The following is a 19,603-nucleotide window of genomic DNA, read 5'->3' as shown; positions in this document are numbered from 1 at the left end:
AACAAACAAAGACACCCCTCACAGAATGGGAGAAGATCTTCACATGCCATACATCAGACAAGAAACTAATCACCAAAATATATAAAGAGCTCAGCAAACTTAGCACCAAGAAAGCAAATGACCCCATCCAAAAATGGGCAGAGGATATGAACAAAACATTCACTACAGAAGAAATCCAAAAGGCTAACAAACATATGAAAAACTGCTCTAGGTCAATGATTGTCAGAGAAATGCAAATTAAGACAACACTAAGATACCACCTTACTCCTGTAAGAATGGCATACATCAAAAAGGACAGCAGCAACAAATGCTGGAGAAGCTGTGGGGACAGAGGAACCCTTTTGTATTGCTGGTGGGAATGTAAATTGGTACAGCCTCTGTGGAGAGCAGTCTGGAAAACTCTCAGAAGGCTAGACATGGACCTTCCATATGATCCAGTAATTCCTCTCCTGGGGTTATACCCCAAGGACTCCATAACACCCAACCAAAAAGAGGTGTGTACTCCTATGTTAATAGCAGCACAATTCATAATAGCTAAAACCTGGAAGCAACCCAGGTGCCCAACAACAGATGAGTGGCTGAGAAAGCTGTGGTATATATACACAATGGAATACTATGCAGCTATCAAGACCAATGAACCCACCTTCGCTGACCCATCTTGGACAGAGCTAGAAGGAATTATATTAAGTGAGCTAAGTCAGAAAGATAAAGATGAGTATGGGATGATCCCACTCATCAACAGAAGTTGAGTAAGAAGATCTGAAAGGGAAACTAAAAGCAGGACCTGACTAAATTGTAAGTAGGGCACCAAAGTAAAAGCCCTGTGGTGAGGGGTAGACATGCAGCTTGCTGGGCCGGGGGGGGGGGGGTTGGAGTGGGTGGGAGGGATGGGTCACAGTCTTTTGGTGGTGGGAATGGTGTTTATGTACACTCCTAGTAAAGTGTAGTCATATAAATCACTAGTTAATTAATACGAGAGGGGAAAAATTAATTGTATGTCTCGAAGTTTTTAAAACACAGACTGAGTCTTCTTAATATATAGGCTGTGTATTTGATATGTGGACTCTCTCAAAAGCCTAGACCAAGTAGATCAGAAGCAACCAATAGCACAGCTATATACAAGATACTGGGTACTGTACAGCAAACCCTAACAAAAGGACTTTTCAAAGTTAACCCAATTACCAAATAATGTGATGATAACATTAACTATCCATTGTCTTTTTGAACCCTAAGACAGCAGGAACCTCACATCTCCACTATAGAGCCTCTACTTCCTCCAGTCCTGGAACCTTTAGATAGGGCCCACTTTCCCATATGCCTCTCCCAATCCATATCAAATAATATTGCATCTGCCGATCACAACCTAATCAACACAACAATTGCCACCTCAACATGCTTCACTTCAGACTGTGTCCAGAGACTTCACGTGTGGAATGACAACCCTTCAGCTTCATTACTCAGGTGAGACCTTTCCTTTCATAGTATTCTCTAATTCCATCCCAGGTGGATCACTTTCTAACAAAGTCCCAAAACCTAGATATACACCAATTTCTGTGAGAGAGAGCATATATTCACATGTATCCATAAACTACTGCAAAATATATATCTAAAAGCAGAAGTACACTAGAGTTTGCAGTGAGTACCCCCCAACACTTCCTCTCCACTATTCCAAGCTTTGGGTCCATGATTGCTCAACAATTTGTTTGGCTTTGTATGTTAACTCTTTTTTCAGCCACCAGGTTCCAGATGCCATCAGGATGCCGGCCAGGCTTCCCTGGACTGAGGACCCCACCAATATGTCCTGGAGCTCCGCTTCCCCAGAGACCCACCCTACTAGGGAAAGAGAGAGGCAGACTGGGAGTGTGGACCGACCAGTCAATGCCCATGTTCAGTGGGGAAGCAATTACAGAAGCCAGACCTTCCACCTTCTGCAACCCACAATGACCCTGGGTCCATGCTCCCAGAGGGATAGAGAATGGGAAAGCTATCATGGGAGGGCGTGGGATATGGAGATTCGGTGGTGGGAATTGTGTGGAGTTGTACCCCTCCTACCCTATGGATTTGTTAATTTATCCTTTCTTAAATAAAAAATAAATTAAAATAAATAAATAAAATTTAAAAAAAAAGAAAATAATGTGTCCCTCAACTCAAGCGTGTAGGGAAAGTTGACCTCTTCTCTCATTTCAAAGAGTAGGATCCTTGGATAGACCAGAATTTTCTGAGACATGAAGATGATAAAAGAATCTAAGCTTAACTTAAACACAGAAATGAAGAAAAGAGAGAGCACTGGAGTTATTAACAAGTAAAGACAAGGAGTTAACTGGACATCTGTATTTTTATTTCTTTAAATATTGCCCTAAACTATGGTAGTTATCATGAGGATAGTGGGGGCACAGAACTTTGGTGGTGTGTGTGGTATGGAACTATGGCCTATAATATTATAATTTTGGAAACTACCATTAATCCCCCAAAACTCAGAAAAAATAAATATTGTTCTAGTTTATGACTCTTTTTTTAAGTTTATGACTCATAGGAAGTAGTAACAAAGATTAGTTTCTCTTAATAGTCTGCTACTTTGTGTAATACTTTTAATGAAAATTGAAAGCAATCAATGAGAAATTGCACGCTATGGCTATGGTATACAACTCAGTCATCTATGCTTTTAGAAAGCCAGGGATAAGTCATTCCATTCCCTTGTATTTTGAATAACAAAAATATGACCTCACTTAAAAAAAATCACTGGTTTCTTGCCCTTTACCTTTACCTTTAACTCTGCCCACATACCTGCCCACTTGGATGTTCTGCCAAGTCTAAATGACAAATGTGTGTTTCCTTTTTTATTTTCTTATCAAGCTCAGCCTTGGCTAAATTCATCTCTCTGTCTTCTACACTAGTGTGGCACTTAGTTCTTGCCTGGGTGGAGCACTTATCACATTAAGCTAAAGTTTCTGACAAGTCTATCTTACCAACCTGATTATGGTCTCCTTTAGGGCAGTAATCTGATCTCAGATCTCTCTCTATTGAAAGCTCCTAGCAGAGGGGCTGGCAAATGGAAGGTGGTTAAACAATCTTAATTAAGTTAACTGCTATTTCTTCAGGCTCCCAGTCAGGAATTACCTAGTGGCAACTTACTCAAATTGAGGGCTTGTAAGGAGGAAAGAGACCCATAAACAGACCCATGCAATCTGAGAACCATCACAAGAACATTTCCGTTTATGGCCATACCACCTTGAACACGGCTGATCTCGTAAGAAAAACATTTCCTTCCCAAATTCAATAGAAATTCTAGGACAAATAAATAAGCAAAAGCTCAGGCTATCCTTTACACAACTAAGGTCTATTGGCACAGTAGTCAACTATGTATAAGTTTCTATGTTCACAGGAAGCGCCAGAATTAGGATTTTAAATTTAGAAAATATTATGGTATTGTAAATGAAAGAAGTGAATGAATATATATATATATATATATATATGGACAACTAACTATAATTTTGCTGTATATACTGTTTATCAAAGTATTAACTATACAATGTAAAGTATACATATCAATAGTGTAGTTATATGAATTTTCACCAAGGGAATACAGCTATCTAAAAATATCCAGATCAAGAAATACAGAAATCTCCTAGTGATATTTAATAATTATTTTCCCTACTTTTAAAGATAGTAATTTATTTATTATTGGGGAGAGAGAGAGAGAGAGAGGGAGGAGGGGGAGGTAGAGAGGTGAAGAGACAGAGAGACACATACAGCTCTACCTCACACTCGTGAAGCTTTTCCCCCGGCAGGTAGGGATCAGCGGCTTAAACCTGGGTTCTCGCACACTGTAATGTGTGTGCCACTGCCTGGCCCTACTTTTCCTATTAAGGGTAACCTCTATCCTAATCTTTTTGGATTACTGCCGGTCTTTGTATAAGTGAAGGATACACTGCACACATATTACAGTGTATACAGCATGTATGCACTGTTGTTAAAATTCGGAGGCTCTTGCCGGGCGGTTTAGCTTCACGGCGGGTAACAGAGACGTGGAGACAACGGCTGGGCAGGGAAGCTGTATTTCTTTATTCAGGAACAACGATTCACAAACTAAGACAAATTAATCACCAAACAGAACTCTGCTGTCTCTTTGCGGTGGCGCAAGCACTCTCTCTTACTCTGTAACTCGGGAACTCTCCAACTCTGGAACTCTGGAACTCTCGTACTGGGGAACCCTCTGAAACTCTGGCACACTGGAACTCTCACTCTGTAACTCTGAAACTCTCGAACTCAGGAACTCTCGGACTCAGGAACCCTCTCTCGGGGTTCCTTGGGGCGGGGCCAAGCAGGCCCGCGAAATTAACAGGACTGATGCAATTCTCTTGGCGGGGAAGAACTACCCAATGTAAAGAATACAACAATTACCCCTTTTCTTTTTAACTAAATGACTATAGTATCAAGGGTGTGGGGTAAGCAGAAACTTATATCGTACAGGTATTTTTTAAAAAAGAAACTGGCACAAACTAAACTTTATCAGCTTAAAAAAAAACATTTCTTGCCTCTGGGGGGCTACTTGCCTCGACGGGCATTTGCCTGGGGGTGGGGAACGGCCTAGAGTCCCACAGGCAGCTGGCTGCAACTTACTTACTATGAAACAAAACTTGTTATTAGCATATCTACTGCATGATCCAACGTTTCTAATAGAGAAGGAATTTGAGACTTTTACATATCAACAACGTCTTTTAACCTTTTGTTACACCCATTCAAGATGGAGACACACCCTAGGTGTGGGCCGGAGAGGAAACCTCAGGCATGAGAATAATTAGCATAGCCATTGTGCGATCTACCATTTCTAATAGAGAAGGTAACGGAGAGTTTTACACATCAACAAGTCTATTTAACCTTTTGTTTAGACTAACTTAGTTAAAATATATTGATTAACTAATTTTTACCTTAGACTTTAAATGTAAGTTAATTTTATCTTTATGAGAATTACGTTGAAAACCTTTTTCATTTAACTTTGACTAGTAAGAATTTAGCCTTAAAGCTACTGTTTACCAAACTTTAAACATATACATAAACATGGTCATTAATACACAAGGAGACAAACCTTTGTTACGAAGACATGTCATTTTAAACACGAATTTAAATCTGTACTGTCTTAGTGGTTGGGGGGGGGGTCACCATTCGGAGGTGGCTTCCCACGCAGCTCCATTCCCGAGCAGCTCCACTTCTAGGAATTGCAGGTTGCGATCTCTGCACAAATCTCTGCATACTCCAGCTTGTCTGCCTTCAGACGGGACCGGCGGCTGGAGATCTCGTGTGCCCAGTTTCGGCAGGGAGCCCGGGGGTCCGGGAGGCCCGGGATGGTTCCAGAATTCATAGCAAGAGGGCAGGCAGGCCAGTTTTGTAGAAGGCGTGGGCCTAGGAGCCCAGGGGTGGCGGCCATGATAGGCCGCCGCGGCCCTGCCCCATGGCCCTGCCATGTCTGCTGCCCTGTTCGCAGTGGCCGAGCAGCGTGGAGGGATCACACATCCAGTGCCCTGCGCCACGCGGTGGAGAGCCGGCTCCTGTGGGCTGGCCTCGGGCTCTTGCGTGTTGGCCTCGGGCTCTTGCGTGTTGGCCTCGGGCTCCAGGGGCTCTTGTGTGCTGGCTTCGGCCTCCTGCGGGCTGCGGGGCTGCGGGGCTGCGGGCGCGGTGCGCGGGGTTGTCTGGGCGCAGCCGGCTGGCTGGCTGTTTAACCAGGTGGAAACGGCAGCTCCGCGCCTCGCCTCCCACCCGCTGGCTCTTGCTGCTGGCTGTTCTGAGTTCGCCTGAGCGAGTGGAAACCACAGAGTGGTCCAGAGATAAATGTTCCAGAAACAGCAAAACAGTCTCGTGAAGAAAGAGCAGAGGCCTTTGGAGATCTCTTCACAAGCAGAAGAGAAGGCCATAGTGCATAGGTAGCCAAATTGTCTTTACTTATCTGAGAGATGCGCAGGTCAGGTCCACGTGGGCGCCATTTGCTGTTAAAATTCGGTGGCTCTTGCCGGGCGGTTTAGCTTCATGGCGGGTAACAGAGACGCGGAGACAACAGCTGGGCAGGGAAGCTGTATTTCTTTATTCAGGAACAACAATTCATAAACTAAGACAAACTAATCACCAAACAGAACTCTGCTGTCTCTTTGCGGCGGCGCAAGCACTCTCTCTTACTCTGTAACTCGGGAACTCTCCAACTCTGGAACTCCGGAACTCTCGTACTGGGGAACCCTCTGAAACTCTAGCACTCAGGAACTCAGGAACCCTCCAATTCAGGAACTCAGGAACTCCGCCCCAAGGAACCCCGAGAGAGGGTTCCTGAGGGCAGAGTTCCTGAGTTCCTGAGTTGGAGGGTTCCTGAGTTCCTGAGTTCGAGAGTTTCAGAGTTACAGAGTAAGAGAGAGTTCCACAGTGGAAGAGTTTGAGAGGGTTCCCCAATAGGAGAGTTCCAGAGTTCCAGAGTAAGAGGGAGTTCCTGAGTTCGAGAGTAAGAGAGAGAGTGCTTGCGCCGCTGCAAAGAGACAGCAGAGTTCTGTTTGGTGATTAGTTTGTCTTAGTTTATGAATCGTTGTTCCTGAATAAAGAAATACAGCTTCCCTGCCCAGCTGTTGTCTCCGCGTCTCTGTTACCCGCCCATGAAGCTAAACTGCCCGGCAAGAGCCTTCCGAATATTAACAACAATGCACTGTAATTTTTGTTTATTTACTTTACTCAACATTATTTTTTTCAACATTATTTTCTATGAGATTTGACTATATTACTGATATTAACAGTAAGTGTATACCTGTGAATGCTTCTTACATTGTATTACTACTAAGGGGCCAAACTGTAAAGAAAACATACCTTCACTGTGATCATGGATGATGTAAAGTAAAAGTATATTGTAGGAAGACAAAAAGTTGTGCTTCAGTAAGAACTTTATGACATTTAGTCAGTAATTACTCAGTAAATACTTCTAGAATGAAGGAATTAATGAAGTGGAATCATAAAGAACTCTTTCAGAAATAAAAAAAAATTTGTTAGGATAGGCCCCCCAAAGTTCACTGAAAAATTTGCCACATGTTCTTTTCTTTTCTTCTCTTTTTTCTCTTCTCGTTTCTTTTCTTTTCTTTTCTTTTCTTTTCTTTCCTTTCCTTTTCTTTTCTTTCCTTTCTTTCTTCCTTCCTTCCTTTCTCATCATGCAAGTCTCATTTTCTGTACTCCAAGAATAAATTTGGTGCTCCATTTTAGTCTTTTCCATGAACACTTAAAAATGAATACTTGCCCCCCTGCATGTTAGCTGTTGGGTTCAGGCAAAAATTAATAAAGTCATGGGCTCCTTGGAATATACCTAAAACAGACCTATTAGCCTTTTCCAAAATGGAGACTCCAAATCTCATCTGCTATAGTTTTACATTTAGATTCCTGATTATTAAACAATTTGTTCTGCTTTAGATCTTAATGCTTTTTCAGCCACCAAGTTGCGAACTCTACCATGATGCCAACCTGACTTCACTGGGTAGATGACCTCACCAATGTGTCCTAGAACCCCACCACCCCAGAGCCCTACCTCACCAGGGAAAGATAGAAACAGGCTAGGAGTATGGATTGACCTGTCAATGCCCATGTCCAGCAGAAAAGCAATTACAGAAGCCAGACCTTCCACCTTCAACACCCTATAATGATGCTGGGTCCATTCTATAGGGGCACAAAGAATAGGAAAACTTCCAATGGAGGGGCTGGAATATGGAACTCTGGTAGTGGGAATTGTGTGGAATTGTACCCCCTCTTATCCTACAGTCTTGTAAATCATTATTAAATCAATAATTAAAAATAATGAAAGAAAGAAGGAAATAAAGGAGAAAAAAAAAAAGAAAACTTACGTGAAACTTTTTTTTTTTTTAACTACTTATCATGCCCTAAACCACAAACTTGTTGAAGGAAGGGAGGATAAAGGGGAAATTTTTACCACCATGTTGTGGAACCAACATGGCAGAAAGAATTTCAGACTGAATTTGCAAAACAAATAGAGGAAAATAAACTGTTGAAACATTTATCACACAACGCTTCTACACACCTACACGCACGTTCCAAGTTTGCTTACTTTCCCATGAGCACATACCTTGGGGATTAAAGAAACCAGTCATCCAAAACACATTGGGCCTCCCTTCAAATATCCAAGTTGAAAACTGTGCATTTCTTTCCAAAAGTTCAGTAAACCAGAAGCCCAGAGTAGATGAATCCCAGGATACTCTTTTCCAAAGCTGAGGTATACGAGCATCATACATGTTGTCCAGGGCATCTCTCAAATTCTAAAATGGATAAAGTTGAAGTAAGTGAAAAGCAAACAAAGAAACAAAAAAAAAATCAACAAAAGAGGAAGATGGTCACTGAGATAAGAGAAGCTCACCTCACTCATAATGATTGTTCCTTCAATGGCTAATTTTAGATCACTCAGGCTAAAGCGAAGTATTGAGATGACTTTCTGCATTCTGTCAATTTCTTGCCTAAGAAATATATTCATTGAGTTAAGGTGTCCCATCTTCATCAACCGAGCTTTCACCTAAAACAAAGCATACAATAGAATAAAGGAGCTATATTATCATCTGTCACTTCTCTTCCCATGATTTCTTTTTTCTCTGTTCTTTTTCTTTCTTTAGATTTGTCTCTACCAACCCAAATGAACTCTAAAATATCTCTTGCAGAACCAAACTTGCTATTAAATTCTCCATTTTTTAGGTTTCAAAAACTGCTGTTCAACTAAAATGATTTTTATTTTCTACTGATTGTACTTAGTTGATAATTGGAAACGTACTTTTAAAAGCCTAAATAAAAATTGTATCTTTTTCCCCTTTCAAACGACTAAGTACTAAGTGTCAGCTAAATATTATTTTGCAATGTAATCTTTGCAGGAGAACAGTGTGGAATACATTTTTCACAATGCTAGCCAAGTAGCTATTAGAAATGTCACAGAAAGCTAACACAGTCAAATATAAAAGTTACCAATAAGTATGATTAGGTGAAGTTTCCTAAGATTATGGTTGCTTTGTGACCAAGGTGAGCCTTTCCTAATCTAATCAATGATAAATTTGACTTTGTGGAAGACTCATTAAGCACCTGTCACTTGTTCCTTCTGGTATAATCATTTATTGACATTCTGAAAGGATCAATATAAAACCTATGGGAACTATAAAATACATGAATTATTGGAACTAAGCCTGTACATGCATATATTTCAATTTAGTGACATATTCCTAAAGACTGACTCCAGAGATGGCAAGCACTCAGAGATATTTGAACTTTCTGCTGACCACAGTCAAAGAGATGCCAGAATAGGAAGAGTAAGGACACCAGCACAGAGTGGGAGAGAATTCAGAATCACTGCAAAGCCAGTAAATTGTAGGATTCTAGGCTAGAGATGTCCACTGCCCTTTCCTGAGTCAGGGATCTTATAGATAAATAGGCTTACAGGTTTGAGTGTTGTTGACTGGACCAGCCTCCTCACTCCACCAAACATGTTTCCTGGCATGATGCAGAAATGTCCTACTTAGCAATGAACACCTCCGCTTTACTGAAGTTGGGACACTCTCCAGTGAGCAATGCATATGGGTCAGTGAAATAAACTGTCTCGAAACTTTACATCAGGCTCAACCTGACGCTGTTGACTGGCTACGGAAGAAGGGCAAACGCTAGAAAAAGAAGTGAAATAAAACCTCAGAGAGAAGCAGTGAGACCAGAAAACCTGGACAGGCCTACTGTGCAAGTAGTACAAATGATGCTGAAACCACAGTCAAACATATCAGTGAAAATCCTATAATCCAGTCCACTATATCAACCTTCAGGTAATGTCCTAAAAATGTCCTGATATTAGAACTTACGTCTTTACTGGCTCCACTGTATTGACCTCATCTCCACCCAGAGCCTTTAAGCCTCTAGTGACTGAACAGCATGTTTCATTCCCTTTAGACCATGACTACTGTGTGAAAGTTCACACTTAAAGGAAAGGAAAAATAATGGAAATATTTTTGTAACCCCACACAAGTGGAGAACTGAGAGACTGGCTTCAGTGTCAAATCAATAACTCAGGTAGCTTTTAGCATGATAACATCCCCAAACAAATAGCTTTGGCCTGCTTAAGGTTTTATTTTATTTTAAAAAAAATTTAAGTTATCTTTATTTATTTATTGGATAGAGACAGCCAGAAATGAAGAGGGAAGGGAGTGATAGAGAGGGAGAGAGACAGACACCTGCAACACTGTTTCACCACTTGCAAAGTTCTCCCCCTGCAGGTGGGAACCAGAGGCTTAAACATGGGTCCTTGTGCACTATAACATATGCACTCAACCAGGTGTGCCAACACCTGGCCCCCTACTTAAGGTTTTGAACAAGAATCGTCTCTTACAAAAAAGACATGTCTAGGGAAAAACATAAATCTAAAAATTGTAATGTTAAGACTGATTTTATTTTGAGCATAACTATTATTCCAGCCTAAAATTGTCTTGTTAGTAATAAAATGAAAGATTTTTCTGTCAGTGTATATAGGATTTTCATTATGTTTCTGGGACCAGGGAGTCTATTCTAGAGAAATGTGGTGCTTCTTTTTACTATGGAAGTCAATAGTATAATTACATTTCAATTTACAAAATTCACTTCACAACCACATTTTCAGGAATACATCTATTCTAATAAAAAGTAAGTGATCTTGGAAGAGGAAGGATTTTGAATGACTCAATATAAACTCCCTCCCAGAATGTAATCCAGTTAGTGACATCCCTTACACTCAGTTCCTGCAGGTTGCCATCAGAACAAAAGTCTTGGTCAAGTGACCCCAATCAACCTTGGACAGCTAATATTACCCCAAAGTAGGACCAATCCTGTGCTCTCACCATACAAAGTAAGTTTGAGCAAACTTTTATAAACATATATATATGTGATATATATATGTGTATATATATATATATATATATATATAGAGAGAGAGAGAGAGAGAGAGAGAGAGAAAGAGAGAGTTTGTTTTGTCACCAGGGTTTTTACTGAACCTTTATATCTGTATATCTGTAGTATTTCATTGCTTTGACTCTTCTTTTTTACCCCTTTGTTTTTTCATTTTAATTTTTCATTTAATTTTTAATTTTTGGCTAATACTAGGTTACAAGATTGTAAGATTATATTGTATAGTTCCACACCACACTCATTACCGAAGTTGTGTATCCTCAACCTTCCATCTTCAAAAGATAACCACCTGCAAATAGTGAGAGCTTGACTTCTTCCCTTCCAATCTGTATTCCTTTGATTTCTTTCTCTTGCCTGATTGCTGTGGCAAGAACTTCCAATACTATGTTGAACAGTAATGGTGACAGTGGACAGCCCTGTCTAGTCCCTGATCTGAGGGGGGATGCTTTCAGCTTCTGTCCATTGAGTATGATGTTGGCTGTAGGTTTGCTATATATGGATTCCACTATCTTGAGGAATTTCCCATCTATTCCCATTTTTTGTAGGGTTTTGAGCATGAATGGGTGTTGGATTTTGTCAAAGGCTTTCTCTGCATCTATTGAGATAATCATTTGGTTTTTGGCTTTGCTTTTATTGATGTGGTGAATGAGCTTCTGGTCTAATATCCAGATTTTTGATCCATTTTGATTTGACTTTGGTGTGTGGTGTTAGGTGGTATTCTAGTTTCACTTTACTACATGTGGCTGGCTGTACAAGTTTCCCAGCACCATCTGTTGAAGAGGACTTTTTTAACCCAATGGTTTTGGCCCTCTTGTCATATATTAGATGGCTGTATATGTGTGGGCTCTCAATTCTATTCCATTAATCCAAGTGTCGGCAAACGCTAGAAGAAGAATCCAAGTGTTTATTTTTATTCCAGTACTATGCTGTTTTTGATTACTATGTTTTGTAGTATAAAATGAAGTTGTGGAATATGACACCTCCATATTTTTCCTTTTTTTTTCTCAGAAGAGCTTCAGCTATTTTTGATTTGTGTGTGTGTGTGTGTGTGTGTGTGTCTACACATAAATATTTGGACAAGTTGTTCAATTTGCTTGAAAAATGACATAGGAATCTTCTTGAAATGGATTATATTGAAATAGTAAATCTATTTTGGTAGAGTGGTCATTTTTTTTTCTTTTTAAATTTTTATTTATAAAAAGGAAACACTGACAAAAAACACAGGATAAGAAGGGTACAACTCCACACAATTCCCACCACCAGAACTCCATACCCCATCCCCTCCCTTGATAGCTTTCCTATTCTTTATCCCTCTGGGAGTATGGACCCAGGGTCATTGTGGGATGCAGAAGGTGGAAGGTCTGGTTTCTGTAATTGCTTCCCTGCTAAACATGGGCATTGGTAGGTCGATCCATACCCCCTCTTTCCCTAGTGGGGCAGGGCTGTGGGGAAGCGGGGCTCATTTTAATGTTGTTTGTTTCTCCAATCCAGGAACAAGGAATGTGCTTCCATTTCTGTGTGTCCTTCTTTATTTCTTTTTTAAAAAATTTTTATTGGGAGGATTAATGACTTACAGTAAATAAAGTAAGTACATGTTGTCGGTACATGTGTGAAATACCTATTTTATACAAAACACCCTAACCCCCCAGCCAGGTCCCCCTCCACCAGGACTTGAACTCCACTCCTCCGCCAACAGTCTTTTATTTTGATGCAGCACACCAAACCCAATGCAAGTTCTACTTTGTGTTTCCCCTTCTGTTATTATTTCTCAACTTCTGCTTACGAGTGAGATCATTTCATATCACCATTCTCTTCCTGAGTTAACAAGATTCCCTCAATCTCTGTCCAAGATGAGGCAAAGAAGGTGAATTCATTATTTTTCTTTTGTCTCCAGGGTTATTGCTGGGGCTCAGTGCCTGCACCATGAATCCACTGCTCCTGGAGGCTGTTTTTTCCCCTTTTGTTGCTCTTTATTTTTTTTTATCGTTGTTGTGGTTATCATTATTCTTGTTACTGATGTCATTGTTGTTGTACAGGACAGAGAGAAATGGAGAGAGGAAGGGAAGACAGAGAGAGGTAGAGAAAGATAAGACACCTGCAGACCTGCTGGAGCCAGGGGCTCGAACTGGGATTCTTACCTTGTCCTTGCATTTCGCCATGTGCCTTAACTCACTGCACTACTGCCTGACCCCTGAATTCATTATTTTATAGCTGAACAGTATTCCATTGTGTATATATACCACAACTTTTCTTTTTTTTTTTTATTGTTGTAGTTATTATTGTTGTTATTGATGTCATTGTTGTTGAAGAGGACAGAGAGAAATGGAGAGAGGAGGGAAGACAGAGAGGGGGAGAGAAAGATAGACACCTGCAGACCTGCCTCACAACTTGTGAAGCGACTCCCCTACAAGGGGGGATCCGGGGGCTCAAACCAGGATCCTTAGGCTGGTCCTTGCGTTTTGTGCCACCTGCACTTAACCTGCTGCACTACCGCCCAACTGCCCGTACCACAACTTTTCTCAACTAGTCTATTGTTGGACAGCTGGGCTGTTTCCAGGTTTGGGCTATACAAATTGTGCCTTTCTCTATTTCTTTTAACAATAGTTTTCATTGTAAGGGTCCTTTAACTCCTTCAGAAGATTCACCTCATCCTTCTTGAGAACCACTCCACAGCAGACTCTTTTTTAAGACAGTAAGAGACATAAGAAAGAGAGACACTACTGCACGGCTCCCAACACTTGGAGCATCAGCTTCCCTATTACATTCTGCTCCTGCAGGATGGCTAGGGGCTTGGAACTAGGCCCTTTCCATGATAAAATGGGTAATTCATAAGGTGAACTTGCTCCTAGCCCCCTCAGTTTCTTTTAATCTTTGAAGGCAGACATTGTTCATCTATCTCTTGAAGACCATATACAATGACCAATTGTAAGTACAGAGAAATTTTAAAACATTTCCCTTCCTTAAAAAAAAAAAAAAAAAGAAGTGCCTTATGATCCTGAAATACCACTCTTAGGCATTTACCCAAAGGACAAAAAAAAAACAAACAAAAAACCACTAATTGCAAAAGATATAAGCATCCCTACGTTTAATGTCACACTATTCACAATATCTAAGATATGGAAACAATCTCACCATGGCTAAGATATAGAAAAAATCAAAATGCTTATGGACAGATAAATGAAATGAATTTTAAAAAGTTGTGGGATGGGTGCTGGTTGGTGGCACATCTGGTTGATCATGCATGTTACAATGCGCAAAGACCTGGGTTAAAGCTCCCAGTCCCCACCTGTGGGAGAAAACTTCACAAGTGTTTGCAGATATCTTTCTTTCTCCCTCCCTCTTTATCTCCCCTTACTCTCAATTTTTGGCTGTCACTATCAAGTAAATAAAGATAATTTAAAAAACTGAAGAAAAATTGTAAAGTATATACTCAGTGGAATACTACTTAGTCATTAGAAAAGGTGACATCATAACTTAAAATAGATGGGACATGAAATGACTAAACTAAATAAAATAAGTAAAAAAGTGAAGGACAATTATCACTATAAAACATTTATATGTAGAATATAAACAACTAAACTGACTCAGACTTTGTGAAACTTCTGGTAGTAAGTGAAGGAAACAGGAGATGTGAAAGTGGTAATTAGAAGGGGTTCTTTAGTGTAATAACATTGGAATTTTGGTGGTGGGTGTGGTATTATACAATACACTTATGTGTGAAACTATATTACTAAATTTTTAATTAACACAATTTTCTCTAGACTCAAGAGATAGCTCAGTAGGTAAGGCTCTCGATTTAGTACTTCACATCACATGACAGCATCATGGACAACACCAAGGAAACTCCATGGGCAGTAGAACGATATTTTGGTCTCTCTTTCCTTCTCTCTCTCTCTTTCTTCTTTTCTCTCTACTCTCTATATTACTTTCTCAAAAATACTGATTAAAAATTGGGCCAGGAGTATTGTGCTGTGTGAAGTCTTTGGTTCATTCACTGGTATCACATAAAATTTTGATTATTAAAACATGCTATCTCCTCACTTTAACAGTTTCTACATGATGCCTCTAATTTTAGTATTTTGACCAGTATCTACACAGTGGACAATTGTTATAATCAGTAAGAAAACTTTTTAAAATGTATTAATGTTTTTACATGTGTGATCTTACTTGGTCATCTTAATTGATGAAAGTAGTTGGCTAAAACAGTAGATATGAGATTAACAAAATGTTTTGAGGGGTGGAGTGGGGGGAGGTTGGAATGAACTTTGATGTAGGTACATTGTTGCATTGGTGAGCAAGTGGTGGGGTAATGCATTTTGAGGAAGTGAGGAATTACTATACTTCTAAAACATCCGCAGGTTTGTAAACCAAGGTTATCTCAAAACCAGATAAAAGATAACTTTGAATTTCTTAAAAAGGTTTATGTGATATAATTAGTCATTAAATAAAACATTTTTACAGGTTGAGGTACTCATTGCATGCACAAACTATTGATAGTTAAGATCACAGGTTCTAGAATCAAATCATTTAATGCCCAAAATTTTGTTCTACCACTTAGCTTAGTTTCTTCTGGAATTGCCCAGAGGACTAAATGGCAGTGTGTATGAAGCACTGCGAATGGTATCTAATATATAATGGACACTTGAAACTGTCAACTATTGCTCCACTGTTAAACTGTTTAAGAAAGCATGGGTCTTAGAAAATTTTAAATGTATAACTGGGTCCTTAAAAATAATGATTGTTCTACTCTATTCAAGGAGTTCTACTCTATTCTAGGAGTGATTAAAACTCAACTGAATAAGCAGATTATCTACTTGTAATTAAAATATTTCCAGCATCTTGAAGAATAGGAAATCACCAACACTGCTGCTTTCCAGACTTCAGCTTCTTTTGTTTGCTTTTTTAGCAAGCATAAAGCACAGTAGAGATTGGTATATAATTGGGGATCAACCCATAAATTTTGGTGATGGGATGTAGATTAACTTGTGAAGGAATTTCTCTTTCTTTCTTTCTTTCTCTCTTTCTTTCTGTAGTAGAAAAGCACCATAGGAAATAATGCTTTCTCTGGTGTTTTTAAGTTTTGAGAGATGACTAAGTTACATGAATCATAAGAGACACAGATTTTACTTTATAGCCAAACAAAATGTACTACCTTTTATTCATCAGAAGGTAACCATCTTAATTAAGCTGGTATGTTCAAATAAACAAATACTAATTAGATTAATTTTTTTAAACATTTTTAAAAATATTTTATTTTATTTATTTATTCCCTTTTGTTGCCATTGTTGTTTTATTGTTGTAGTTATTATTGTCGTCGTTGTTGGATAGGACAGAGAGAAACGGAGAGAGGAGGGGAAGACAGAGAGGGGGAGAGAAAGACACCTGCAGACCTGCTTCACCTCCTGTGAAGCGATTCCCCTGCAAGTGGGGAGCCAGGTCCGAACCGGGATCCTTATGCCGGTCCTTGTGCTTTGCGCCACCTGCGCTTAACCCGCTGCGCTAAAGCCAACTCCCTAGATTAAAATTTTATGTAGCTAGTCCAATGTAACACTCTTGTGATGAGTTCTTAAAGAAGACATTCAGGACAGCTACCTGTTTGACCCTCAAAAGAACCCCAGGTTCCAAACTATAATCTCCCACTGTCCCAGCTACAGGTGAAAGTCCTGGAACCCAAAGGTTCTCATCTTTTCCCAGATATGAGGGTGCACAACAGGGTAGACATGGGACTATATGCATTAGGGCATCAGTCTCTGACTTTTAAAAAATGAAATAGCTGAACTTAAGATTTAAACTTGACTTGACCCAGTCGAGGGCTCAGGTAAAGCTCTGACCAAAGAGCTCTGATCCAAAGGGACATAATCTGTCTTTCTGCATTATATTTTGACCAAGCAAGTATGGCCTGGGATGCCTGAAGGTTCTTGAGATCCTCTTAAGGATGGGATTCTATAAGGTTAATTTTTTTCATAGTAATGCTTGGGATATGATTTGCCTCTTTTATTTTCATTTTCTTAAGAATACACAGTGGATTTTTATAGTTTTTGCCTGAGCCTGACAGCTAACATGCAAGTGAGATATGTGTATTGTCTGGGAAGACTGTGTCAGAGTTGAGAATAGGACTAGAAAGCTGGATCAGGGCAGAGAGAAGCTCCCAAATATGGGAAAAGTATATAAATACCATTAACTGTAAGCCCCATTGATCTGACCTAGTGCCCATATTTATTCATATTTAGCACCGGAGCCTATGTAACCCCTGTATCCCTATCAATCTAGCTTGTAGCCCATTGTCACAGCTGGAAACATTCTAGGCTGCACTCATTTCAGGACCAGTCTTCCTTGAGTGACAGAGTAGGGTGACCCAACCTCCCTTTAGAGAGTGGGGCAGTCTCTACCATTGCTGTTGTATATTAAGGGCAACGTCCTGCAGAGACCCACAAAAGGGCTTTTGATAATGTTCCTGATCTAAGTGGCCAGTGATGGTGGAGAGAGAGAGATTATCTATTAGAGGTCTAGGCCCATCATATCTATGTGGGAATCCCAGGGTTCCCTGACTAAAGCCCCAGATGATGGAGTGGCCTGGTAGTGACCAAAAGGGCCATCATTAGAGTTTGCCAGCCTCTGGCAATTTTTCAGCTTTTGTAGTCCTTACTTTATCTGACAAGGTTAGACTTAGAGTGATTGGGGGAAGTGGAGTAGGGCCTATGAGAGGAGGGTATCTAGGCCTAAGTAGAGAATATTTGATTAAATACTGTATGGTGTCTTTTTTTTTAGGTCTTTCCACTTGAATTCTGCACTTATTGAGTATAAGTCTATTCACTTCAGACTATTAAACACTTTTACTTTAAGGTATGCATTTTCCCCTAACTTATGGGTATCTGTGGATATGTACCCTATCCCTTGGCCCCTGGTCCATATCTAGGATCTGTAACTTTTTTTTTTTAATTTCTTTATTTAGGGATTTATGTTTTATAGTCAACAGTAAAATACAAGTTTGTACATGCATAATATTTCCATGTAACAATACAAACCCCACTAGGTCCTCCTCTGCCATCATGTTTCAGGACCTGAACCCTTCCCCCTCCCCCAAAGTCTTTTACTTTGGTGTAATACGCCAACTCCAGTCCAAGTTCTATTTAGAATTTTCCCTTCTGATCTTGCTTTTTAACTTACGTTTATGAGTGAGATCATCCCATATTCATCCCTTTGTTTCTGACTTATCTCACTTAACATGATATCCTCAAGCTTCACCTAAGATGGGGTAAAGAAGGTGAATTCACCATGCACCTGAGACTTTGGAACCTCAGGAATAAGAGTCTCTTTGCATAGCCATTATGCCATCTACCCTTGTTCACATTTCTCAGTTTTCCACATAACAATTCAACCCCCCTCTAGATCCTCCTCTGCCATCAGGTTCCAGGACCTGAACCCTCCCCCACTCCCTTTACTTTGGTGCAATACACCAGATCCAGTCCAAGCTCTGCTTTGTGTTTATTGTTCAACTTTTTTTTTTTTTTTGTAATTGGACTCATTTCATTAAGAAGAGTTCTGCCAATATTTTCCTCTTAAGTATTTGATGGTTTCTGGTCTAAAATCCAAGGAGTGCCGAAATCCCCTACTATTACTGTGTTGCTATTAATATACTGTTGTAGCTCTTTCAGTAGATGTTTGATGTATTTAGATGGCCTCTCACTGGGTGCATAGATGTTAATAATTGTTAAGTCCTCTTGATTGACTGATTCTCTGAGAACTAAGTCATGTCCATCCCTATCTTTTACAATTTCTTTAAGTTCTATCATGTCAGGCTGAGACTAGCTGTTCCTGCCCTTTTTTTGAGTCCATTGGCTTGTATGGTAGTTTTTCATCCTTTCACTTTGAGTCTGTGTTTATCTTGTTGAGTTAGGTAGGATTCCCGCAAACAGCACATGGTTGGGTTGAGTTTTCTGATCCATTTTCATACTCTGTGCCATTTAATAGGTGGATTCAGGCCATTTACATTTATTGATATTATAGAATGAAGATATTTTAATGCCATTATTCTAAAATTTTAGAGTGTTCTGATATATGGTATGCTTGATGATGATGTGATTGTTTATAAAAGACCTTTCAGAACTTCTTTTTGGGCAGGCTTGGTGATAGTTGATTCCTTCAACTGTTGCTTGTCAGATAAGGTTTTTACGTCTTCATCTAGTTTGAATGATAGTCTAGCAGGATACAGTAGTCTTGGGTGAAAGCCTTTTTTGAGAGCTCAATATATATTTTGCCATTCTCTTCTGGCCTTTAGTGTTTGTGTAGAGAAATCTGCTTCTAATCTTACGGGTTTTCCTCTGTGACACTTTGTTTTTCTCTTGCAGCCTTCAGGATCCTTTCTTTATCCTTATTCTGTTTCATTCTAAATCTACTTATAGTTAAAAAGCTCACAGGATCCCATATATTGCAGGGAAGATAAAGAACAAAAGAGGATTTAACAGCCATCATTATTCACCTCTAAGATTGAGACAACATTGAAGCAACTGTTAATTTCGATACTGTGAACTCTTTAAGTACCTTACTTACACACAAGTCAGTCCAGGCTTAGTGGATTAAATAGTACTGAGAAAGAGACCTCATAACACATCATATACAATGGTTAAACCAAGAAGAAACACTGGAGAAATGAACCAGGACAAAAGCCAAGATTTAA

The 19,603-nt window shown here is 39.7% G+C and overlaps 1 protein-coding gene across 1 annotated transcript in view; it reads right to left on the bottom strand.

Moving 5' to 3' along the window:
• The window catches only part of DNAH8 (dynein axonemal heavy chain 8), a 429,487-nt gene that overhangs the window by 17,631 nt on the left and 392,253 nt on the right, over positions 1-19,603 (bottom strand). Inside the window, exons 89-90 of the mRNA XM_060190815.1 lie at positions 8,384-8,536; positions 8,096-8,285 (exon numbers count right to left, since the gene is read on the bottom strand). Coding sequence (XP_060046798.1) covers positions 8,096-8,285; positions 8,384-8,536 — 343 coding nt within the window. The remainder of the gene's footprint in view (positions 1-8,095; positions 8,286-8,383; positions 8,537-19,603) is intronic.

This window comes from Erinaceus europaeus, chromosome 4 (assembly GCF_950295315.1).
Source record: "Erinaceus europaeus chromosome 4, mEriEur2.1, whole genome shotgun sequence".
Lineage (NCBI taxonomy): Eukaryota > Metazoa > Chordata > Mammalia > Eulipotyphla > Erinaceidae > Erinaceus > Erinaceus europaeus.
Note: the sequence above shows the minus strand (reverse complement) of the source record. Positions and strands in the feature narration are given on the sequence as shown.